General features: G+C 36.5%; 1 protein-coding gene across 3 annotated transcripts in view; it reads left to right on the forward strand.

Annotated features, from left to right (window-relative positions):
• Positions 1–26474, forward strand: part of ADAMTS20 (ADAM metallopeptidase with thrombospondin type 1 motif 20) — a 216930-nt gene that overhangs the window by 32870 nt on the left and 157586 nt on the right. For 2 of the 3 annotated variants that reach the window (XM_086399837.1, XM_086399838.1), the window contains exon 4: positions 15467–15726. In XM_086399837.1, the coding sequence (XP_086255963.1) occupies positions 15467–15726 (260 nt within the window). Of the gene's footprint in view, positions 1–15466; positions 15727–26474 lie in introns of those variants that run through there. The other variant, XM_086399839.1, reaches the window with a different exon arrangement.

A 26474-nucleotide genomic window follows, 5' to 3' on the forward strand; every position in this document is an offset into this window, starting at 1 on the left:
AGTGTGGAAAAATAGTATATCAGTTCAGGGATAGAGAAAATAGGGTGTGTGTGCATGCTCAGTCATGTCCAGCTTTTTGCAACCCTTGGATCATAGCCTACCTGGCTCGTCAGTCCATGGGATTTTCTAAGTAAGAATACTGAAGTGGGTTGCGATTTCCTCCTCCAGGGGATCTTCCCAGACCCAGGGATCAAATGGGCATCTCCTGCATTGAGGGCAGATTCTTTACTGCTGAGCCATCAGGGAAGACCCAAGTAGCATGTAATGCTTATAAATGCCTGCTTAGAACTAACTTTGTACTTTGGGAGGTGTTCTAGGATGCTTAGTAGTTAAAATTATCTCAAGGCAGTTCTGGAATGATTCCACATGAGGCAGATTGTCAGATAATATGGGGAAATGGAGCTCTAGGAGCAAGTCATGGAAAGTTTGGAAAGCAGAGGGAGTTATTTTATCTACTATTAAGTAATAGTAAGTGGCTGTGGTTCAGGAGTGGCTTGCCATGAAAGCTCATCTGAAAATAGGAAGACAAGACTAATGAGGTAGAATTCTCAATTGGTGTCTATTTTAATAGTGTTATGCTCTGTTCTAATTTCAGCAGTCGTGCACTCTTGCAAAATAAGCTCACTACATATCAATGAGATATTTAGTGTTCAGCATGAATTCTGAATAACTGACTTTTCTTTAAAGAATGAAATGTCACATTTCATTTACATGTTTAGTTGCTAAGGGTATAAATTTAACTCATTAAGATTTTCAGCATCTTTTCAAGCAGTTGTTATTATCAATATACAATATAACATTGTTATATCAATATATGTAATTGTACATTCAGATTCTTCTTACATTTGTATCATTTGATTAGTTTGTCTTAGTCTCACTTGTTTTTAGAATTTCTGAAAAGAGATAGGATTTTAAGACCTGAAAAGGCACTTCCTAAAATGCAAAGGGCAACACAAGTGCTCCTATTCTATGGAGGTTGGGGTGCAAAAAGCTGATAGGAGACAATGGATGTGTATTCCTCTCCATTTAACAAATCTTAAAGGTTTTGAATTTATGAATGAATGTATGCTTGTTTTTAACTCTTGATTTATGCAAGAATCCTTGATTCAGCTTATTAGAGAAATTGTCTTGTACATCTTCAGAGCTAGCCCCAAAGGTTGACTTTTGATAATGTGGAAGAAAGGATATTTACTCTGTAATATTTACCAGTGTGCCCTTTGCCCTGTCAGAACACACAGCAGAAGAAACTAGAATTTCTTGCTATATGTAGGATTAATGGGAGTAATTTGGGGGTTTCCAGTGTCCCCTTCTTTTTCTCCTTGAGGGCCACTAAAGTAAAAAGTAAAGTAAAAGATCAAGCTAAACCCTTTTATATCAGAATTTTAGCTCAACTCTATGGCTCTGTAATGCAAAGAAGACAAGACCCCATATTTTCATGCATATGACTAACTCCTCTTTTAATTTTGTAGGAGGCAGGATTTTCCATTATAACCTTAATTACTAAATTCTTAACATTCTGCATGAATTACCCACACTTGACCTTTAAAAGGGTCATGTGATGTGGAATTCAGATGTAATCATTGATATTGAGAAAATATGAATTCATCTCTTTGTTATGCCACTTATTTTTGGTGGCTGTTGAAATTTTATGTAACTTGTGTCACATGTCTCTCTTTTTAAAAGTACACTATAATAGTAGCTGATTCAGGGATGTAATGAGGACTAATGATGTAATAATGCTTTTATATTTCGTGTTTCAGCTGGCCACAGGCAAGTCCATGATGTTCTGCACATTTATCACTAATAGATGGGGTTCTAATTATTAACTTGTGAACCTCTTTAAAATAAAGAATTATAAAGTGTTTTATAAGCAAATTCTTTAACAGGGGTTGATATTTCTAATATTGACAAATCAGAGAACTATAGATTTTTATGAATTTTTATATTATGGAATACTACTGTTTTAAAAAATATGTTCTGAAATTATATTTATAAGCTATGTTAGCATGTACAGTTTACTTGACCCTCCTGTTCCTTGCTTTCTTCAAATAAAGATAATCAAAACACCCACCTTATAAAGTTGTTAATAATGAGATAATTTACAAGTACCTGATACATAATAAGCATCCATTGAATATTATGTTTGCCATTATTGTTGCTAGTAATATTAAGAAGAAAACTCAATAGGGTTGCAATATAGGACATATACTAGATCCAGAAAGCAATTTAAATCATGAGAAAATATAATTGAGATTTCACAGTATATGTAATATGATCGTCTTTTATTTCAAGGCACACTCAGTTCTTTGAGCTGAGAGTCCTATTGAGTATTTAACAAGTAGTTTGAAATATTGAAAGTCTAGAATGAGCTTCATGTGATTTCATGCTTGTTTTTAAAATGGATGATTACGTGCTGTTGGAGAATGTAAAATTTGTTTACTCATCTGGTTAAATACAGAGCAGGAATATCAATTCCAGCCTCAGCCCAGAGACCAGAATGAATGTTGTACTTGATATGTTCTTTTTTTTTTAAATTCCAGTGTAATTGCCTTACAATATTGTGTTAGTTTCTGCTGTACAGTAAAGTGAATCAGCTTTAGGTATATATTTATGCCCTCCCTCTTGAACCTCCTTCCCACCCACTCCCTTAGGTCATCAGAGAGCACCAAGCTGTGCTATACACGGCATGTTCTCACTAGTTACCTGTTTTACATACTCTTTGACAGAAATCACAGCAAGGCTCTTTTAGACCCACCTCCTGGAGTAAGAAACAAAAAAAACAAAAACAAACAAATGGGATCTAATTAAACTTAAAAGCTTTTTTATAGCAAAGGAAACCATAAACAAGACAAAAAGACAACCCTCAGAATGGGAGAAACCATTTGCACATGAAGCAGCTGACAACTGATTGGATTACCCCTGCTCTGATGTGCTCCTCTGATAAATTTATTGTCTTGTTCCTCATTATATTCCTTTCTTCCATCTCCCTCCTTCTATATTCCTTTTTTCTATCTCACTTCCAAATTTATCATCCTCACTTTCTTCCTCATTCTCCTTTTCCTTTCTTTCCACGAACATTTATTCAGTTCAGTTCAGTTCAGTTCAATCGCTCAGTTGTGTCCGACTCTGCGACCCCATGAATCGCAGCACTCGAGGCCTCCCTGTCCATCACCAACTCCCGGAGTTCACTGAGACTCACGTCCATCGAGTCAGTGATGCCATCCAGCCATCTCATCCTCTGTCGTCCCCTTCTCCTCCTGCCCCCAATCCCTCTCAGCATCAGAGTCTTTTCCAATGAGTCAACTCTTCGCATGATGTGGCCAAAGTACTGGAGTTTCAGCTTTAGCATCATTCCCTACAAAGAAATCCCAGGGCTGATCTCCTTCAGAATGGACTGGTTGGATCTCCTTGCAGTCCAAGGGACTCTCAAGAGTCTTGTCCAACACCACAGTTCAAAAGCATCAATTCTTTGGCGCTCAGCCTTCTTCACAGTCCAACTCTCACATCCATACATGACCACAAGAAAAACCATAGCCTTGACTAGATGGACCTTTGTTGGCAAAGTAATGTCTCTGCTTTTGAAAATGCTATCTAGGTTGGTTATAACTTTCCTTCCAAGGAGTAAGCGTCTTTTAATTTCATGGCTGCAGTCACCATCTACAGTGATTTTGGAGCCCCCAAAAATAAAGTCTGACACTGTTTCCACTGTTTCCCCATCTATTTGCCATGAAGTGATGGGACTGGATGCCATGATCTTCGTTTTCTGAATGTTGAGCTTTAAGCCAACTTTTTCACTCTCCAGTTTCACTTTCATCAAGAGGCTTTTTAGTTCCTCTTCACTTTCTGCCATAAGGGTGGTGTCATCTGCATAGCTGAGGTTATTGATATTTCTCCCAGCAATCTTGATTCCAGCTTGTGTTTCTTCCAGCCCAGCATTTCTCATGATGTACTCTGCATATAAGTTAAATAAGCAGGGTGACAATATACAGCCTTGACGTACTCCTTTTCCAATTTGGAACCAATCTGTTGTTCCATGTCCAGTTCTAACTGTTGCTTCCTGACATGCATACAGATTTCTCAGGAGGCAGATCAGGTGGTCTGGTATTCCCATCTCTTTCATAATTTTCCACAGTTTATTGTAATCCACACAGTCAAAGGCTTTGGCATAGTCAATAAAGCAGAAATAGATGTTTTTCTGGAACTCTCTTGCTTTTTCTATGATCCAGCGGATGTTGGCAATTTGATCTCTGGTTCCTCTGCCTTTTCTAAAACCAGCTTGAACATCAAGAAGTTCACGGTTCATGTATTGCTGAAGCCTAGCTTGGAGAATTTTGAGCATTACTTTACTAGCGTGTGAGATGAGTGCAATTGTGCGGTAGTTTGAGCATTCTTTGGCATTGCCTTTCTTTGGGATTGGAATGAAAACTGACCTTTTCCAGTCCTGTGGCCATTGCTGAGTTTTCCAAATTTGCTGGCATATTGAGTGCAGCACTTTCAGAGCATCATCTTTCAGGATTTGGAATAGCTCCACTGGAATTCCATCACCTCCACTAGCTTTGTTCGTAGTGATGCTTTCTAAGGCCCACTTGACTTCACATTCCATGATGTCTAGCTCTAGGTCAGTGATCACACCATCGTGATTATCTGGGTTGTGAAGATCTTTTTTTGTACAGTTCTTCTGTGTATTCTTGCCATCTCTTCTTAATATCTTCTGCTTCTGTTAGGTCCATACCTTTCCTGTCCTTTATCGAGCCCATCTTTGCATTAAATATCCCCTTGGTATCTCTGATTTTCTTGAAGAGATCTCTAGTCTTTCCCATTTTGTTGTTTTCCTCTATTTCTTTGCATTGATCACTGAGGAAGGTTTTCTTATCTCTTCTTGCTATTCTTTGGAACTCTGCATTCAGATGCTTATATCTTTCCTTTTCTCCTTTGCTTTTTGCTTCTCTTCTTTTCACAGCTATTTTTAAGGCCTCCCCAGACAGCCGTTTTGCTTTTTTGCATTTCTTTTCCATGGGGATGGTCTTGATCCCTGAACATTTATTAAGCATATCCAAAGGGCAGAACATAATGCCCAGCAGTGTTTTCAGGCCTTGACAGAGTATATTGCTTGATAGTAGTGGGGATGATGGGCTGATGGGGAGGGGCTTGGGACTTCATCTTATCAGCAAAGAAGATCCATTGTAATTTCTTGAATAAGGATGAGATGAAAAGGATAGTCCTAAAAATGAATCATTTTGGATACAAATGAAGGGTGAATGGGACGGAGAAGAGACTGATGATGATAGTGGGATCATTCAAGAGATAGTTTGTGTCTTATTTTAATTTACTATTCAGGCAGGCCTTAAGAAGTCAAGTGTGCCTTAAGAAGCATCACTTCGAACAAAGCTAGTGAACGTGATGGGAGTAGTTGAGCTATTTCAAATCCTAATAGTTGATGCTGTAAAAGTGCTACACTCAATATGCCAGCAAATTTGGAAAACTCAGCAGTGGCCAGAAGACTGGAAAAGGTCAGTTTTCATTCTAATTTCAAAGAAAGGCAGTGCCAAAGAATGCTCAAACTACTGCACAATTGCACTCATCTCACATGCTAGCAATGAGCTTCCTTAGTGGCTCAGATGGTAAAGCGTCTGGCTGCAATATGGGAAACCTGGGTTTGATCCCTGGGTTGGGAAGATGTCCTGGAGAAGGAAATGGTGACCCACTCTAGTTTTTCTGCCTGGAGAATCCCAGGGACGGAGGAGCATGGTAGGCTACAGTCCATGGGGTGGCAAAGAGTCGGACACAACTGAGTGACTTCACTTCACACGCTAGCAAAGTAATGTTCAAAATTCTCCAAGCCAAGCTTTAACAGTACGTGAACCATGAATTTCTGGATGTTTAAGCTGGATTTAGAAAAGGTAGAGGAACCAGAGATCAAATTGCCAACATCCACTGGATCATCAAAAAAGCGAGAGAGTTCTAGAAAAACATCTACTTTTGCTTTACTAACAATGCCAAAGCCCTTGACTGTGTGGATCACAATAAACTGTGGAAAATTCTTCAAGAGATGGGCATACCAGACCACCAGACCTGCCTCCTGAGAAATCTGTATGCAGGTCAAGAAGCAACAGTTAGATCTGGACATGGAACAACAGACTGGTTCCAAATTGGGAAAGGAGTATGTCAAGGCTGTATATTGTCACCCTGCTTATTTAACTTATATACAGAGTACATCATGCAAAATGCCAGGCTGGATGAAGCACAAGCTGGAATCAAGATTGCTGGGAGAAATATTAATAACCTCAGATATGCAGATGACACCACCCTTATGGCAGAAAGTGAAGAAGAACTAAAGAGCCTCTTGATGAAAGTGAAAGAGGAGAGTGAAAAAGTTGGCTTAAAACTCAACATACAGAAAACGAAGATCATGGCATCTGGTCCCATCACTTCATGGTGAATAGATGGGGAAGCAATGGAAACAGTGACGGACTTTATTTTCTTGGGCACCAAAATCACTGCAGATGGTGACTTCAGACATGAAATTAAAAGATGCTTGCTCCTTGGCAGAAAAGTTATGACCAACCAAGACAGCATATTAAAAAGCAGAGACATTACTTTACCAACAAAGGTCCGTCTAGTCAAGGCTATGGTTTTTCTTGTGGTCATGTATGGATGTGGGAGTTGGACTATGAAGAAAGCTGAGCGCTGAAGAATTGATGTTTTCGAGCTGTGGTGTTGGAGAAGACTCTTGAAAGTCCCTTGACTGCAAGAAGATCCAACAAGTCCATCCTAAAGGAAATCAATCATTGAATATTCATTGGAAGGACTAATGTTGAAGCTGAATACTTTAGCTCCAATACTTTAGCCTCCTGATGTGAAGAACTGACTCATTTGAAAAGACCCTGATGCTGGGAAGATTGAAGGCGGAAGGAGAAAGGGATGACAGAGGATGAGATGGTTGGATGGCATCAGTGACTCAATGGACATGTCTTTGAGTAAACTCCGGGAGTTGGTGATGGCCAGAGAGGCCTGGGGTGCTGCAGTCCATGGGGTTGCAGAGTCCCCGGCAACTGAGCAACTGAACTGAACTGATTGCAACAATGTTACTCTTAAGTGAGAACGCTTTGAATAAGTTTTGAGGCAATAATATTATTGACAACAGGAGCAATACAAGAAAAAATATGAAGAAGTGGCAAAACTTGGTGATCAGATACAAATGGTGAAGGAAAGACAGGAAGAGCCCAATTGTGGTGTAGAGTTTAGTTTCAGTATGGTATTTGGAGGTTATTGCCCACATTGATAGAAAAAGGGAAACTCAAGATGGGAAAAGAAAATTAACTCATTTTTATATGCTTTGAATATGAGGTGTCAGTAGAATGTTCAAGTCAAATTACAGATAATTTCATTATTGTTTGACAAACTTTTTAGTAGTTTATATTTGCATAGATTATTTAATCACTTTGCATTCTAGAATACTGTATGCTGTTGTAAGAGTTATTTTTGCTTTTGTAATTTTAAGTATTTTATGTTCTAGTAAGCAGATTATCATCATTGCATGATGTTTAAGATGTAGTGCTTTGGTCTAAATTAGTTTTGAGTCATACTACACTTGTTATTAATAAAGGACAAGACATTGTTTAAACATTTGAGTTAATGGAGCATTGCAGAGAAATGGTGTAATTGAATTGGCAAAGAGCTTTGCATAATGCTCATTTATTTAGGGTATTTGGAAAGGTCATTTTTATGATCATTTATTATAGTACTTAAGCATAAATATCAGAAAAAGGTAATGAGATAAAATGTTTAGCCCGTAAGATAGTTACGGATACTGTTTTCAAAAATAATACTATAATTCAGAAACCAGTAAACAAATTCATTGTAATGATTTAAAGGAGACTGAGATATTAATGAAAGAATTTAGTAGTTGTCTAGTCACACCTCTCCTTATGACCAGTGCAAAAAGTCTGAGGTATATACTTCCATGTATTTCTGGCTCGTCACATAAGTTTTTATGAATCTGTATATTTTGTAAAAGTTTGTTTTCACAAAAATGAGATCATACTATCATTCATATTATTTTTCCACTTAACACTTTTTACTTAAAAATGAATCATGAACATCCTTCCTTATGAAAACACATAGACCTCATTCATTTTTTTTCATATCTGCATAACATTCCATTGTTGAATTATTCCTTTGTTGAGGATTGTTTGTTTAAAAAATTTTAAATGTGGGCTCTTGGTTATTTTAGTTATCAAAGCCATTTGTCTTTGCAAAATTAGATTTGCAGAATCAAAACATTAGCAAAAAAACTTTCTAATATTCAGCATCTCTTTCCTAATATTTAGCATTTCTAAAACTACTGTATGATGGCGATCAGAACGGTCCTGTTATTTTAAAAGTAGTTGGTTTTGTAAATTACTGTTTGTTAAGAACTTGTTAATAATAATAATGAAAGTCATGAATATATAAACCAATATGAAAAACAGCATTTGGACAACAGCCCATATATGGCCACACAATTTTGCTTGCACCCACCCTCTCATTTAGTCCACCTACCTCCCCTCACCTGATCATTCTAAATGTCATGCATGTCATCTCCCTGCTTTTTATGTAGTGTTATTGCATCCATATATATTTCTTAAATCTTTATTTTGTTTTTTAAGCTACATAAAAATATGTCGGATTTAATTTTTTTCATTTTTGTCACTTGTAATTAACAAAATTCACTCATATAGTTGTGTGTTAAAGCATGAAATCAGATTTCTTCCAAATCAAATATTTTACAAAGTCTGCACAATATTCTTATCATTATTTCATTTTCTATAGAGATCAAACCCCTGATATCTGTTTTGGTGAAAGTGTGTTTGTTGTTAAATTACAGTTTTCTTTCTTTTTTTCCTTTAACCTTCATTGTCAAGCAATATGTTTTAGTGGTTAAAATCATCAACTTTGAAGCCAGATATCTAGGATTTCAATCTCAGATGTGCTACTTATTAATTAAATGTGGCTGTATTTTACTAATCTAATTCTATAAAGCCTTTGCTTTTTGATTGACAAATTTAAACTACCTTTATTTGTATATGAACCAGTTACTTTTTTTTTTTCTGGTTTTTTAAATGAACCAGTTATTTGTTTTCATTTTTAGCTCAATCAGTTCAGTTGCTCAGTCATGTCCAACTTTGTGACCCCATGGACTGCAGCACGCCAGACCTCCCTGTTCAGCACCAACTCCCAGAGTTTACTCAAACTCATGTCCATTGGGTCGGTGATGCCATCCAACCATCTCATCCTCTGTCGTCCGTCCCCTTCTCCTCCCGCCTTCAATCTTTCCCAGCATCAGGGTCTTTTCAAATGAGTTAGCTCTTCACATCAGATGGCCAAAGTATTGGAGTTTCAGCTTCAACATCAGTCCTTCCAGTGTACACTCAGGACTGATCTCCTTTAGGATGGACTGTTTGGATCTCCCTGCAGTCCAAGGGACTCTCAAAAGTCTTCTCCAACACCACAGTTCAAAAGCATCAATTCTTTGGCACTCAGCTTTCTTTATAGTCCAACTCTCACATCCATACATGAACACTGGAAAAACCATAGCTTTGACTAGACATATCTTTGCTGGCAAAGTAATGTCTCTGCTTTTTAATATGCTATCTTAGTTGGTCATAACTTTACTTCCAAGGAGTAAGTGTCTTTTAATTTCATGTCTGCAGTCACCATCTGCAGTGATTTTGGAGCCCAAGAATATAAAGTTTGCCACTGTTTCCACTGTTTCCCCATCTATTTGCCATGAATTGATGGGACTGGATGCCATGATCTTAGTTTTCTGAATGTTGAGTTTTAAGCCAACTTTTTCACTCTCCTCTTTCACTTTACTAAGAGGCTCTTTAGTTCTTCTTCACTTTCTGCCATAAGGGTGGTGTCATCTGCATATCTGAGGTTATTAATATTTCTCCCAGTAATCTTGATTCCAGCTTGTGCTTCATCCAGATCAGTGTTTCTCATGATGCACTCTGCATATAAGTTAAATAAGCAGGGTGACAATATAGTCTTGATGTACTCCTTTCCTGATTTGGAACCAGTCTGTTGTTCCAAGGTCCGTTCTAACTGTTGTTTCCTGACCTGCATACAAATTTAATTAACTGTGCATGTTAATTCCTTAATCTCTGTGTATTGTGGATTACTCATCTATAAAGTGGGATTAATAATAGTACTCACTTTATATGCCACCGTTAAATAAGTTGGGCTTCCCTGGTGGCTCAGTGGTAAAGAACCTGCCTGCCAGTACAGGAGATGTGGTTTCCATTCATGAGTCAGGAAGATCCCTTGGAAAAGGAAATGGCAACCCACTCCAGTCTTTTTGTGTGGCAGATTCCATGAACGGAGGATCCTGGTAGACTACAGTGCAAAAGAGTGGGATATGACTTAGTGATTAAACAAAAATTAGATGAGTTAATATAAGTAAATTTGTTAGAAATGAAAATTTGACCCATAAACAAGGAAGGAGTTTGAGGTGCTGACTCCCCTGTTCAGTGTAAAATCTGCATTTACCTTTACAGCTGGCTCTCCATATCTGTATTTCTGCATCTTCAGATCTGCAGATCATAGTCCTATAGTACATATTTATTGAAAAACATCCATGTATAAGTCAACCCACACAGTTCAAGCCTGTGCTGTTCATGGATAATCTCTACTTGATTTATAATAGACAATATACATTGTGTTATTTGTATTTCATATTAATTTTATTCTGTTGCTTTTTTTTCTATTTCCTTACTTTTGCTGATTTTTCTGTTCTTAAGTCATCCCACAACACTTTGAATTTAGAATTTGTACTAAGTATCTTTTTCCTTTGGTAATGTGCTTATTTAACAGCAGTATATACGCATACCTATACTTACTGATTTTAAAGGAATATAATAATTGTATTCTTTTTGCACTAAGCTATGTGACATATCCCAATTCCTTCTTAGTCCACTGAAATTTTACAAAGTGATTATTCCACTTTTCACTGTCTCCAGCAGTATATGAGAGGCTCAGGAACCCCACATTATTTTACCATGGCTAGTTATTTTCAATATTTTTCATTTTAGCCATTTGGGAGGATATATAGTTAAATTTCATTGCATTTTAATGTGCATTTCCCAGATTATTGGTAATTTTTGGTACTGTTTCCTGTGTTTATGCCTTTGAATTTTGCCTTTTGTGAAGTATTCAAGTCTCCCTTATTTTTATTATTATCTTATTTGCAGTGGTTAATGATATAATCTGTATATAAGTCCTTTGTTTATATTTATTCCAGATATCTCTTCCTTTTCCCATAATAATGTTGTTTGGTGAACACAGTTCAAAGTCTTGGTTTACTCAAATGAATAGTCTTTTTGGTTAGTATTTTTTGTCTCCTAAAGTCCTTTCTCAAACAAAAATCAAGGTCATGAATATATTCTGATATATCATCATTTAAAAGACAGATGAAACATGTTTGAGATCTTTCCCTTTTATTAAGTTCTTAGAAAAGTTTTGAGAAAGTAGTGCTATTTCTTCTTTAAATGCTTAGTCATGTTTGCTGGTGAAGCTCTTTGAGACTGGGTTTTTGGGGAAGAATTGATTAGAGTTCAATTTTTTTAAGTTATGTGGCTGTTAGACTTTCTAATTCTTCGTGGGTCAGTTTTGATAAGTTGTGTTTTTTTCAGAAATGTTCTAGAAAACATTTCTTAATTTGTTTGTATCAAGTTGTTTATAATATCTTCTTAATGTTTATTTTTCCCTTTTTAAAACAATTACTCCAGAATTGAATTTTAAATTTGAATTTGTATATTTTTTTGTTCTAAGGATTCTTTTTTTTTTTTCTGTGTATATTGTTCATCCAATGTTTTCATTCCAGTTTGTAGTTCTTCTTTCTTTCTTTCATTATTTCAGCCTACAGAGAGTTACCTATTCTAACTTACTGTCAATCTGACTCCTTCAAGCCACAGTACTTCCTCAATTGTGTTCTTGTTTAGCTTACTATTAACCAGTGAGATGTTTAATTTTGTAGCACCCAGGCTAGACAGAACTTTGGGGGCTATCTCAGGTGGAGATATTGACAGGCCCTGGTAACCAACCATTCAATTTTGTTTCTATGATTTTTGACTGTTTTAGATAGCTAATAAGTAGAATCAAATAGGATTTATACTTTTGTGGCTGGCTCATTTCTAGTTACCCTACTATCCTCAAGATTCATCCATATCAGAGCATGTAATAATTTCCTTTTTTAAAGATGAGTAACCCATTTGCTATATATACCGCGTTTCATTTATCTGTTTATCTATCAATAGATATTTGAGTTGCTTCCACCTTTTGGTTATTGTAAATAATGCTGCAGTGATCATGAGTGGGCAAATATTACTTAAAGACCCTGCTTTTAATTCTTTTGGATATATACTGAGATGTAGAATTGCTGGATCATTTGGTAGTTCTGTATATAAGTTTTTGAGGTACTTTTATACTATTTCCCATAGCGGTTGCACCCCATTTTATAATCCAACCAACAGTTCATGAAGGTTCCAGTTTCTCCACATCCTCATCAACACTTATTATTTTCTGTTCTTTTTAATATTAGCCATCCTAATCGGTTTGAAATGATATCTCATTGTAGTTTTGATTTGCATATCTCTAATGATAAGTAACATTGACCATCTTTTTATATGCGATTGTACATTTTTTACCTTTGGTAAAATGTCTCTTCAAGTCCTTTCCCCATTTAAAAAATCAGGTTATTTTTATTGAGTCATGAAAGTGAAAGTTGCTTAGTCGTGTCTGACTCTTTGCAGCCCCATGGACTATATAGTCCATGGAATTCTCAGGCCAGAATACTGGAATGCGTAGCCATTTCCTTCTCCAGGGGATCTTCCCAAGCCAGGGATCGAACTCAGGTCTCCTGCAATTGCAGGTGGATTCTTTACCAGCTGAATCACAAGGGAAGCCAAAGAATCCTGGAGTGGGCAGCCTATCCATTCTCCAGGGGATCTTCCCAACCCAGGAATCAAACTCGGGTCTCCTGCAGTACAGGTGGATTCTTTACCAATTGAGCTATTAGGGAAGCCCTTATTGAGTTATAAGTATATATATATATATATATATATATATATATATGTATATGTGTAGTGGGTATTACCTCTGTAGCTCCTCATCAGATATGATTTGCAAGTATTTTTCCCATTGCATTTTCACTCTTTTGATTGTGTTCTTCAATGCACATACATTTTTAAGTTTGCAATCATGTTTGTCTGTTTTTTTGCATTTATTGCCTGTGCTTTGGTGTCATATCCAAATAATCACTGTCAGACCCACTGTCATGGAGCTTTTCCTCTGCTTTCTTTTAGGAGTTTCAAAGTTGTTTTAGATCTTAATCCATTTTGAGTTAACTTTTATATATGATATAAGATGAAGTCCAGTTTCACTCTTTTGCATGGACATATCTAGTTGTCCCAACACCATTTGTTGAAGAACCTATTCATTCTTCATAGGCTGTCCTTAGCACACTTGTCAAACATCATTTGACCATATACATAAAGGTTTCTTTCTTGGTTCTTTATTCCATTGGTATTTATGCAGGTCATGCTATGGACATTCTTAGTGTTTTCTGGACGTATGTTTTCCTTCTTTTAGGTATCAGGATTGCAATTGCGGGGTCATAGGATAGGTACATGTGTAATTTAAAAATTGCCAGATAGTATTCTGGAGTGGCTGAGACAATACTTGGTATTATCAGTCTTTTAAGTTTTAGCCATTTTGTTAAATCTTTTGATTGAATTGTTATTTAAGGATTAATTTGAGAAATAACTTTAAGTCCTTTGATATGTGTTCATTTTTTTTACTCTTCCCACTGGAGTATAAACTTTATTAGATGCCATTTGCTGCTTAATTTCTGATGTTTGGTGACATTGGGCAGGTACTCAGTGAAAGTTTATTTTGAATGAATGAAATGAGTGAACAAATAATCAAAACATGAATATTTACCTTTTTCCTGATAACTCTGGGATTTGTGTACATCGGATACATCTAAGATCTTCTCCAGGGTCAAATAATTAGTCATGAATATTTTGGTGGGCTTCCCCGGTGGCACCAGTGGTAAAGAACTTGCCTGCCAACGCAGGAGACATAAGTGATGCAGTTTCAGTCTCTGGGTTGGGAAGATCCCCTGGAGAAGGGTATGGCAATCCACTACAGAATTCTTGCCTGGAGAATCCCATGGACAAAGGAGCCTTGCAGATATGACCGTAGCGACTTAGCGCAGCACAGCACATTTTGGTGGTTGACTCACCTTAGGAAAAATATGGCAAGACAAAATGTTAGGAATCTATGTTCAGTTTGTCAGATGCCCATAGTCTCCCACTGAGCTATATTTTAAAACTTAACAGTGTAGTAATATTAAAAGGCAGGATAGTTTTAGAAATTAGGAAAAGCAGTTCATCTGTGGAAACATTGTTCAAGGACTTTAGTTTCATTTTTTACAACCATAGAGTTGCTACTGATTTTAAGGGAAATGAATTATTTTTGTAATACAGGTTTATATTCTGTCTAATCCTTATAATACAACTAAATCTTGATTGTTGTAGTATTGATGATTTGACTTATGAACTATCCAGGACCTTTGATTTCTTCTTACCTGTTTGCTTTGATCTACTTTCCTGTTCTAAATATTTTCACCAAACAATTATCAGAAAAATTAGCAGAGAAAAATAAGAAAGAGAGTAGAGGAACAAATTGAAGGAGAAGGAAATAGAACAAACACTCAAGCTGCCTATGAAATTTTTTCCATTGGCACAAATAATCATGAATTTAGAAGTGACTTTTATAGAAGGACTTAAAGTGGTTGCCATAATAATCCCTAATGTTTTAGCAGTTTTAATGCTGTATTTATATATAAACAAACATTATCAAAGTAATCAGGTATTTTATATAATCAAGTATTACAAAATTTATATCAACATTTGAATTTCTGGGTTTGAAAAGCCATCTATTGCCATATGGATTCATTTTCTTTTGATGCTCTTTAGATGTTGCATAACAAAAAAATATATTTGTTTTCTGTACTTTATGAAGCTTTATCCTATAAAATATAATTTCTCTGTAATGAGATTAGATGCAGTCAGTGGCTTGAGGACCCAATTTACCTACTGAAAAAAGCCTAAGTTCTCCTTGGTTTGTTTTTATTTTCTCCCCAGTGGTTAATACACATTTTTAATAGTCATGGCTGTTAAAGTAAGACTTATATATGGTTTTGTTACTGCAATATATGAAAATGTGAACATTATATTACTATGAGTAATAGTAATGCTTATGCTAATGCGGTGTAAGACTTTAAAATAAATTTTTTGTCCTTATATTTCATATTGGAAGCAGATGTAAAAATATTAAATATTTTTGGCCCTTCTATTCTGTGCAGTATTTTGAGTCACATCCAATTTAATGACTCTACATTATTATATTTTTCCCCCACCAGAAAGTGAAATAAAGAAAACTACTTTACCCTTTCATAACTACAGCGACGTGAATGAAAATCTCAATATAAAGGAGGAAAGAGTTTTAGGATACACTTCAAAAAATATATCTTTGGAAGATGAAAGAAGTCAATTGCATTCCAGGAAAAAACGTTTTTTATCATATCCAAGATACGTGGAAGTTATGGTTACAGCTGACTCTAAAATGGTTCATCATCACGGACAGAACTTGCAGCACTACGTACTAACTCTGATGTCAATTGTAAGTAAACTTAACAGGTCCTTTATATTTTCTAAAATGTTTTACATAATATTTTTTCACCTTTAATTAAAAATTTCCCCAAACTTTAGATGTAAGCAAATTGTTTACATTTAAGCCAAAATATCTGAATGAAATTTAAATATATAGATGTATATAGCAAGTGTTCCATTCTGTTACTTGGACAATTTTTTAAAGAATCTAAAAACCTTTTAAACAAATCACTTAACAGAAAGTGCTTCAATCTTGACTTCATCATGTGAATGACTTCTGCCCCCTAGTGACAAAATTGATCTTTTGCCCTTTGAATCTGAAGTTTTAATCTTGTTTCTGTATAGAAGGAGGGAATACTAATTTTATTACTACTGCATTCACCAAATCAAATTGGGACACATATTTTAAGTTATAAAGGTATTTATGGTAATAAAAGGAGCTCTATTAATAATAGGGCTTTAACAAACTTGGAATGTAAGAGGAATCTTAAGATCGTGCCATTCGATCCCATCACTTCATGGCAAATAGTAGGGGAAAAATAGAAACAGTGACAGATTTTATTTTCTTGAACTCCAAAATAGTTGGATGGTGACTGCGGCCTTGAAATTAAAAGACATTTGCTCCTTGGAAGAAAAACTATGACAGACCCAGACAGTGTATTAAAAAGCAGAGACTTTTTAATCTTTTTATCACTTTGTTAACAAAAGTCCATGAAGTCATAGCTATGGTTTTTCAGTAGTCATGTATGGATGTGAGAGTTGGACCGTAAAGTAGGCCGAGTGCTGAAGAATTGATGCTTTCAAACTGTGGTGCTGGAGAAGACTCTTGAGTCCCTTGGATAGCAAGGAGATCAAACCACTTAATCCTAAAGGAAATTAACCCTGAATATTCATTAGAAGGACTGATGCTGAAGCTGAAGCTCCAATACTTTGGCCACCTGATGTGAAGAGGCAACTTGTTGGAAAAGACCCTGATGCTGAGAAAAATTGAGGGCCAGAGGAAAAGAGAGTGACAGAAGATGAGATGGTTGGATGGCATCATGGACTCAACAGGCATGAGTTTGAGCAAATTCAGGGAGAGAGTGAAGGACAGGGAAGCCTGGTGTGCTCTAGTCCATGGGGTTGCAGAGTCAGACACAAGAGTCAGTCAGACAGAGTCTGTCATTTAGTGACTGAACAACAACGAACAATAAGATCACAGTAGCTCTAAGAACTTTTGATCTGATGTTAACGTCTCTGTTGAGCAGTGGTGGTGGCATATGAATAGATTTCTAGGGCTAGTGAAGAGCACCAGTTCTGTGTTAGTGTAGCACTGTATATACATAAAAGTACATAGGCATACATTACATATGTTTGGGCTTCCCTGGTGGCTCAGATGGTGAAGAGTCTGCCTCCAGTGCAGGAGACCCAGGTTTGGTTTCCGGGTGGGAAAAATCTCTTGGAGAAGATCCCCTGGAGAAGGGAATGGCTCCCCACTCCAGTATTCTTGCCTGGAGAATTCCATGGACAGAGGAGCCTGGTGGGCTTGTCCATGGGGTCATAAAGAGTCAGACACAACTGAGGGACGAATGCACATACATATATACACACCTGTACCTACTGTCTGGGACATTCCTGGATTAAGTCCTGTTCTTTTGAAGTAATTGCTAAAAGCAGCTCTTTCATGCTCAGGAGTATCTTGGTTTAGCTGATGAAATTTATAGTTTCCTCTATTTATACAAATTCAGGGTATTGGATCATATCTCATATTCACAGGGAGGGAATTCAGGGCTGCTTGGCTGAAATGATGGCACCTGGACACATCTATTATAAATTTCACTTAGCAAGAACTCTCCGATCAACTTCACTGTGACTGAAAAGACCCTAAGACCTTGGTATTTTCCTTACATATAGCATTTTATCTTAAATTCTTATACGTGCTAGGAATACATTGCTTCTGTGTCTAAACAAAGTATCTGTTATGAAATGAGCACTCAATAGTTAGTAAAAGAATAAGTAGATAAATGATTAAGGTAATACTTTTTTTCAGAATAAGTGACATTATAATGGGAAACAAACATATAATCTAAAATGACGCTTTGAAATTTGTGCAGTGTAGATGTATTTTATTTACTTGAATTGAATTTTTAAAGTGACAACACAGCTCTACATACAGATTTATCCTGATTACTTTTTAACCTCTGAATCCAAAGTAACGATCTAGATGTGTATAATTATCTAGATGTGTAATTATTTAGATACTGGTGTGGCATGCTCATTGTGAAGGGCTTCTAATGAGAACACTGACATGGAGGATGTTGATTGATATATAGGAAATTATATCATTTATATGGAATCAGTTCAGTTCAGTTCAGTCGCTCAGTCGTGTCTGACTCTTTGCAACCCCATGAATCGCAGTATGCCAGGCTTCCCTATCCATCACCAACTCCCAGAGTTCACTCAGACTCAGGTGCATTGAGTCAGTGATGCCATCCAGCCATCTCATCCTCTGTCGTCCCCTTCTCCTCCTGCCCCCAATCCCTCCCAGCATCAGAGTCTTTTCCAATGAGTCAACTCTTCGCATGATGTGGCCAAAATACTGGAGTTTCAGCTTTAGCATCATTCCTTCCAAAGAACACCCAGGACTGATCTCCTTCAGAATGGACTGGTTGGATCTCCTTGCAGTCCAAGGGACTCTCAAGAGTCTTCTCCAACACCACAGTTCAAAAGCATCAATTCTTCGGCACTCAGCTTTCTTCACAGTCCAACTCTCGCATGCATACATGACCACTGGAAAAACCATAGCCTTGACTAGACGGACCTTTGTTGGCAAAGTAATGTCTCTGCTTTTGAATATGCTATCTAGGTTGGTCATAACTTTCCTTCCAAGGAGTGTCTTTTAATTTCATGGCTGCAGTTACTATCTGCAGTGATTTTGGAGCCCCCAAAATTAAAGTCTGACACTGTTTCCATTGTTACCCCATCTGTTTCCCATGAAGTAATGGGACCAGATGCCATGATCTTCGTTTTCTGAATGTTGAGCTTTAAGCCAACTTTTTCACTCTCCTCTTTCACTTTCATCAAGAGGCTTTTTAGTTCCTCTTCACTTTCTGCCATAAGGGTGGTTTCACATACATGTCTGAGGTTATTGATATTTCTCCCAGCAATCTTGATTCCAGCTTGTGCTTCATCCAGCCCAGCGTTTATCATGATGTACTCTGCATATAAGTTAAATAAGCAGGGTGACAATATACAGCCTTGACATACTCCTTTTCCTATTTGGAACCAGTCTGTTGTTCTATGTCCAGTTCTAACTGTTGCTTCCTGACCTGCATACAGATTTCTCAAGAGGCAGGTCAGGTGGTCTGGTATTCCCATCTCTTTCAGAATTTTCTACAGTTTCTTGTGATCCACACAGTCAAAGGCTTTGGCGTAGTCAATAAAGCAGAAATAGATGTTTTTCTGGAACTCTCTTGCTTTTTCAATGATCCAGCAGATGTAGGCAATTTGATCTCTGGTTCCTCTGCCTCTTCTAAAACCAGCTTGAACATCTGGAAGTTCACGGTTCATGTATTGCTGAAGCCTGGAATAGTGTGGGTTAAACTTGGGAATTTTATATGGTTGAAGAAGATATTTATTAATAAAATTGGGAAGGTGATAGAGATACTCAAGAAAAATACTAGATTTTTTAAGTACAGCAGGTTTTGATGTTAAATGACAACTCCCTTATCAGTGCTTTGGAAATACTGACTCTAAGAGGTAAAGGAACACAAGAGTAATTTTTGAATAGCTATATACAGTTTTGGTGATGGTACCATCCTCAGAAAAGTTTTGTCATGTGTATTTTATGATTAAAATCATTATAATCACAGTATCAATTAGAGGATATTGTGATGTACCTTGTGAAGTTGTCCATGGGGGTTTTAAAACCAGAGTTCATCAATAACAAAGTCAACCTTCTGCCATCATGAAAAGTAAATCTGTTCTGAGATCGCTTGAAACCGCAGACCAGTGCGTGCACGTACCATTCCCTAGATGTTTAATTACATTAGGAGAGCCCGTTTCAGTTAAGATGAAATGTTCATAGATGCTGTCAGTTAGTTTGTGTTTAGCTTTCATTCATAGGGAAATACTGCCACAGTTGAGGAACAGGGGGATATTCCAAATATAGATGTTGTTGTTTAGTTACTAAGTCATGTCCAACTCTTCTGGAACCCCATGGACTATAGGAGGAAAAATTTAGAAGGATAAATCTCCCTTTTGAGGTAGTTTTGGTTTTATACATACTTTTTCCTCTTCAGAGTTCTAATTTCAGATGACTTCAGATTACCTGGGTTTTTTGTTTTCTCTATCCTTTTTTCTTTCATTAAATGTTTAAATAAGGATATAGGAAAGTCAGCAGACTTTATGATTTTGGACATGCATTGTTATTTTATTAGTTAACAATAATGGCTATAGCTATGTTTGTAGATGTAAACCATATTAAAGGTAAAAAGAAACATGGAGAAAGAGTCAACAGACTTGTTTTGCTTGGGAATTTCTTAGTTTTAGTATTAAAAGTCTTATATCCCTGGAAATCCCTCAGTCGTGAGCAGACAGGGACAGTTGGTCATACTACATAGAGACTCGTCAAATATAATCCAGCTTGTTTTATCTGCACTTGTGAAGTCCATTTCCAGATTGCTCTAAAGAAGTAAGAGGAATGCTGTCTCCCCAAAACTGTCCCCAAATGCTGCCAGTTGAAGAAGAAGCCATTCAAATTTTGTGTATGTCCTAATTTTTAGAGAGACATTAACTGTATTTATTCTGACACACTTGGCGTATTGATAATATTTTTTGGTCATAGTAATTTAGGAAAAAGACAAAAGCATGTGATTTACACCTGGATTATGATTGAGAGTCATTTAGAGAAAAGTTCAAAGTGATGAAAGAGATTTTGTGTTGAGCTCCAGATATAGTGGGGGAGAGTGCCAAATGCTTTCAGCATTGAGCAGATGGATTGTATACATACTTTAGAGAGGTGATTATCTACCCTTACTCATCCCATACAAAGTAAACAATTCTGCTGTCTTCTCAAACTTTTCCTTTTCTTTCAACAGTTTAACAATATCTGAGTGCAGTGAATATAGAAATAATGTGTGATTTAATTCACCTTTCAGAGTGTTTTACTCATGTTGTAAAAATAACTTAGTGATCTCTATTCAAAGAGTTTCTAGAAATAACATTAAAATTAGCTGGGAAAAATGCATTTGTGGTGTATAGTGTACTTAATGAAATAAGTGTGTGTTAAATAAGCAGAGATGTTCAGTTTTTCGCTACTCTAAAATTTTTCCTTAGAGAATTTGGGTGATATTATCATGGGAAATAGATGGGGAAACAGTGGAAACAGTATCAGACTTTATTTTCTGGGGCTCCAAAATCACTGCAGATGGTGACTGCAGCCATGAAACTAAAAGACGCTTACTCCTTGGAAGGAAAGTTATGACCAACCTAGATAGCATATTCAAAAGCAGAGACATTACTTTGCCAACAAAGGTCTGTCTAGTCAAGCCTATGGTTTTTCCAGTGGTCATGTATGGATGTGAGAATTGGACTGTGAAGAAAGCTGAGTGCCAAAGAATTGATGCTTTTGAACTGTGGTGTTGGAGAAGACTCTTGAGAGTCCCTTGGACTGCAAGGAGATCCAACCAGTCCATTCTAAAGGAGATCAGTCCTGGGTGTTCTTTGGAAGGACTGATGCTAAAGCTGAAACTCCAGTATTTTGGCCACCTCATGCGAAGAGTTGACTCATTGGAAAAGACTCTGATGCTGGGAGGGATTGGGGGCAGGAGGAGAAGGGGACGACAGAGGATGAGATGGCTGGATGGCATCACTGACTCGATGGACATGAGTCTGAGTGAACTCTGGGAGTTGGTGATGGACAGAGAGGCCTGGCATGCTGCAATTCATGGGGTTGCAAAGAGTTGGACACGACTGAGCAACTGAATTGAACTGACTGATCAGGTTAAAATGTCAATTTAAATTCATTATTAAACTATTAAATAGTATTTAAATTAGGAAAATTATACGTTTTTCAGCAGATTTATTTTGATATGCAGTGACTTTCTGTTTAATAAACCTTGGAAATATTGTCAGAAGCCTCCATACTTTTGTTTACAAAGTTTGATTTGATAATATTTACCTTGTTACAGATTTAATAATGTAAATCTCAAGAGCATCATTTGTCAGGAATTAGCCCTATTTTTAAAAACACAGTTGCTATTAGAAGCATTTATCAACTAGAAAGTTTCACCTACATTACATTGACTTAATATCATTGCTTTCAATTCTTTGAGTTGTCTTTACTGATGTTATTTAGGATGGGGAAAATTTTCAACAATATTAGAATAAAAACTCATGATTTGCTTTCGTACATCACATTTAACCATTTTATGTTACCTTTTCCTTCAACTCAGTGCTCTACCTGTTCTTAATTCTTTGCATATATTTTCTTTGGATATATGTGGAATTTCATTTTCTAACTTAAAAACAATAACATCTTTCTGATGAGTAAGGATCTATGTAACAAAATCTCTTCACTTTGCTAAAATCAGTTTTTTTATAGATAACTTCAAAGGTGAAGGTGGTCAGAAGGTACAAATATCCAGTTATAAGATAAATTACTCCTGGGGAATGTAATGTACAGGTGGTGACTGTAGTTAGCAATACTGTATTTTGTATTTGAAAGTTGCTAAGAGAGTAGATCTAAAAAGTCCTATTAGAAAAAAAAATTACAACTATATATGGTAATGGATGTTAACTAAACTTATTGTAGTGGTCATTTGCAATACACACACACATATCAAATCATTGAATACCTAAAATTAATACACTGATATATGTCAGTTCTTAATTTTTTTAAATGGCTTAAAAAAAAAGATGATCTCTAAACATGCCATATGTGAACATTTGCTGAAGCTCTGTTTCAAAATAGTGGTCCGTTAATAGAGATATAATTTGCTTCGTGCTTTGCATGAACTGTATGTTGCCTGAGATTTTCTTAAAATATTTAAACAATTTATAGCATTTCTTTTCCTTTTGCTAATTATCTATGAAGCAATGTTTACTATTTTATGAGTCCTATAAAGCAATATGAATTCTATATGCCAGGGGAAAAAAAAACACTTACAGAATAAAGGACTGAACACATTTTAATTGGATCAATGAAAGTCCTAATGCATAGTACTCTAAAATGGAGTGATTACAGTTGTATATAATAATATTACATGGTTTTATAGAACAGAAAAGATACATTAGAAATCTGATCTACTGTTTTCTACAGTATAGTCTCTGGGGTGGGATACTAGTCCTGTGGCTTGTTCATGGAGGGGAAAAGAGAATTTGGCCAGACAGTTGAGTGAGATGCTGCATATAATAAATACCTCTCTTGTACATTTAATATTTATGCATGTCAAGACTATTCTAGGCTAGTCAAGACTTAGCCTAGTCAAGACTCCATGAAGAGTTATCCTTAGAGTTATCTACTCCAAGATATCCCTGAAGATATCTTTTTGCTCAACTTTTCTCCAACTGTGGAATAATTTTTTTCTTTAAAACAAATGTTCTCACACCCTTTTCCCAACAGCTTCTGGTGAATACTAATCCAATACACCAGGGCGTTGTGACCAAGGGTGCTTGGTGCTCACTGCGGTGGGGGGAATTGAGGCAAAAAGTAGATAAATCTATTTCCAGAGCTGGATAACTGGCTTGTAACTAGTAAGAGCCAGAACGGAAATCTAGGTCTCCTGTCTGCGTAAGACTTCTGAGGCCATGGTCAAGTAGCAGGACGGTGTCAGGGGGTAGGGCATGAATCACATCAGGGTCTAAAATAACGTTTGTGCCAAGAGCTATTTAGGAAGTACTTAGGATAGAGTGCTGAAATTTCATAAGATCAGACAAAGTAGTCAGAGCTGAAGCTAGACTACCTCGGGTGGAAATTACTCCGCTGCTTCCAGCCACCTAACCTTGAGTGTGTTATGAATTTCTCTGTACCTTAATTTTCTTATACGTAAAATGGACACAATAGTTTCCAGATCATAAAATTTGTTGTGAGAATTATTTATTTATTTTTTTTTTAGATTAACCTTGCTTCTATCTACAAAACATAGAGACTGTGATAGGAAATGCATTAAATATGTATATCACTTTGTGGACAGTTGACAGCTTCATCTAGTTTTTCTGATCCATCAATACAAAATATCTCTTTATTTATTTAGACCATTGATTAGGTTTCCCCAATAGCTCAGTTGGTGAAGAATCTGCCTGCAATGCAGGAGACCCCGGGTTGATTCCTGGGTCAGGAAGATCCGCTGGAGAAGAGAAAGGCTACCCACTCCAGTATTTGTGGGCTTCCTTTGTGGCTCAGCTGGTAAGGAATCTGCCTACAATACAGGAGGCCTGGGATCAATCCCTGGGTTGGGAACATCCCCTGGAGAAGGGAAAGGCTACTCACTCCAGTATTCTGGCCTGGAGAATTCATCCATGGGGTGAAAGGAGTCAGACCAGGCTGAGCGACTTTCACTTTCAAACTCACAATACATTATATTAAAAAAACAGTAATGAGTACTCAAAATTTCTCTTTTTAATAACTTCACTATTTTCTACTAATATCTATCCTACTAAGGTTATTTCCGTTTTTATCTAAACGTAGAAATATATGATGATGTGATGAGAATTCCATGGACTGTATATTCCATGGGAGTCGGACACGACTGAGCGACTTTCATTTCACTTCACTTCACTTCTTTGATCTCTTTTATCCGTGTTTTATCATTTCCAGCGTACAATTCCTGTATATGTTTTATTAGCTCCACACCTAAGTATTTCTTCTTTTTTTTTTTTAGCGATTGTAAGTGGTATTGTATTTTTAATTTCAGTTTCCACGTATTCATTGTGAGTATATAGAAGTACAATTGATTTTTTTGGTATGCATTGGTCTTGTGTCCTGTGACCTTGTTAAATTCACTTATGAGTTCTAGGAGTTTATCTGTAGATTCTTTGGAATTTTCTAGTAAAGCATCATCTCATCTGAAAATAGGGACCATTTTATGTTTTCTCTTCCAATCTATATGTCTTTTATTTCCTTCCCTTGCCTTATTATCTGGCTAGTCCTTCCATTACTGTATTTAACAGTAGTGGTGGGAGTGGACATCTTTGCCTTGTTCCAGATCTTTTTTGGGGGGCGGGGATAGTATTCACTCATCTTGATACTGTTGTGAGAATTATTAAATGAATTAATACATTTAAAACTTAGATCACATCTGACACACAGTAAATATTCAATAAATATTATTTCTAGTTATGTATTGATGAGGAAGTTGCAAACATGATACCCTGTCATTATGGTGGCCTATTATGGGGTGGCAGTTTTAGGGATAAGAGAAGCATGTTGTCATGATAATTAGAAAAGCTTCTGAAGTAACAAGTAGGCCTTCTGATCATTTACCTGCCTGATTCACCATTCAGCTTAATTGAACAGTTATTCAATGAAAGCACCTCTAAATATCCAAAAACTGTAAAAAATATATATGTATAGAGTATGAGCACATAGATTATAAAGGCCAATACATAAAACAGTAAGAAGTAAGTGTCTACAGTTAAATAAGCAAAATGACCTGGAAGAGACATGCCATTTAATTGTAATTAATTAATTTTTATTGGCATGTATTTGCTTTACACTGTTGTGTTAGTTTCTGTTGTGCAACAGTGTGAACCAGCTATCTGTATACATATATGCCCTCCCTCTAGAGCCTCCCTCCCAATCCTCACCATCCCACTCTTCTGGGCTGTCGCAGAGCACTGAACTGAACTCTCTATGCTGTACAGCATCTTCCCACTAGCTTATCTGTTTTACGCTCGAACGTGTATATAGAAACATGGCATTTTAGTGTAAAAGCAAAATACCATCCTGAGGATTTTTTGGGGGGTAGATATGAATAATTATTTAAACTGAACCATCTGTGTCTTTTACCCCTGGAAGACTGAATTTTTAATGGTATTAGGTAAGCCAGTAGATAGTTAATAAATATTGAAAGAGATAAAACTGTGAAGCTTTTGGATCCTTTGCTTTCAATTTGCCATTCTATGATAACTAATTTGAAACACATGAACTAGAATAAACATTATATGTAACATATGCCTTTTCTTCTGAATGTAGTAATAATAGCTGTCATTGATCACTGTGACCCAGACCCTGATCTAAATGCTTTTCTTTAAAATAACTAGTGTTCTTTATTTTTTATTGTTGTTGCTTTTGTTTGTTTGTTTTTAATTGGAGTATAATTGCTTTATGATGTTTTGTTGGTTTCTGCTGTACAATGGAGTGAATGGGCTATATGTGTATATATATATCCCCTCCCTCTTGAACCTCCCTCCCATCACTCCCTCCTACGCCTCTAGGTCATCACAGAGCATTGAGCTGAGCTCCTTGTGCCAGACAGCAACTGGCCACTCACTATCTGTTTTACACTAAGTGGATGTGTGTCAGTGCTGCTCTCTTAATTTGTCTCACCCTCCCCTCTTCATTCCCCTCCCCGCCGCCCATGTCCACAAGTCCCTTCTCTATGTCCGTGTCTCTATTCCTGCCCTGAAAATAGGTTCATCAGCACTATTTTTCTAGTGATCTAAATGCTTTTTGTACACCATCTTATTTAATCTTTATAGCAGCCTGGTAATTAGGTGTTATCAACAAGTGGCAGTTAAAATTGGAATTAAAAGGACTCTGCTTCATAACATTGCCCA

The sequence above is a fragment of the Bos grunniens genome, chromosome 5 (genome assembly GCF_055505025.1).
Source record: "Bos grunniens cultivar Pamir isolate PY7600 chromosome 5, Bosgru_T2T1.0, whole genome shotgun sequence".
Classification (NCBI taxonomy): domain Eukaryota; kingdom Metazoa; phylum Chordata; class Mammalia; order Artiodactyla; family Bovidae; genus Bos; species Bos grunniens.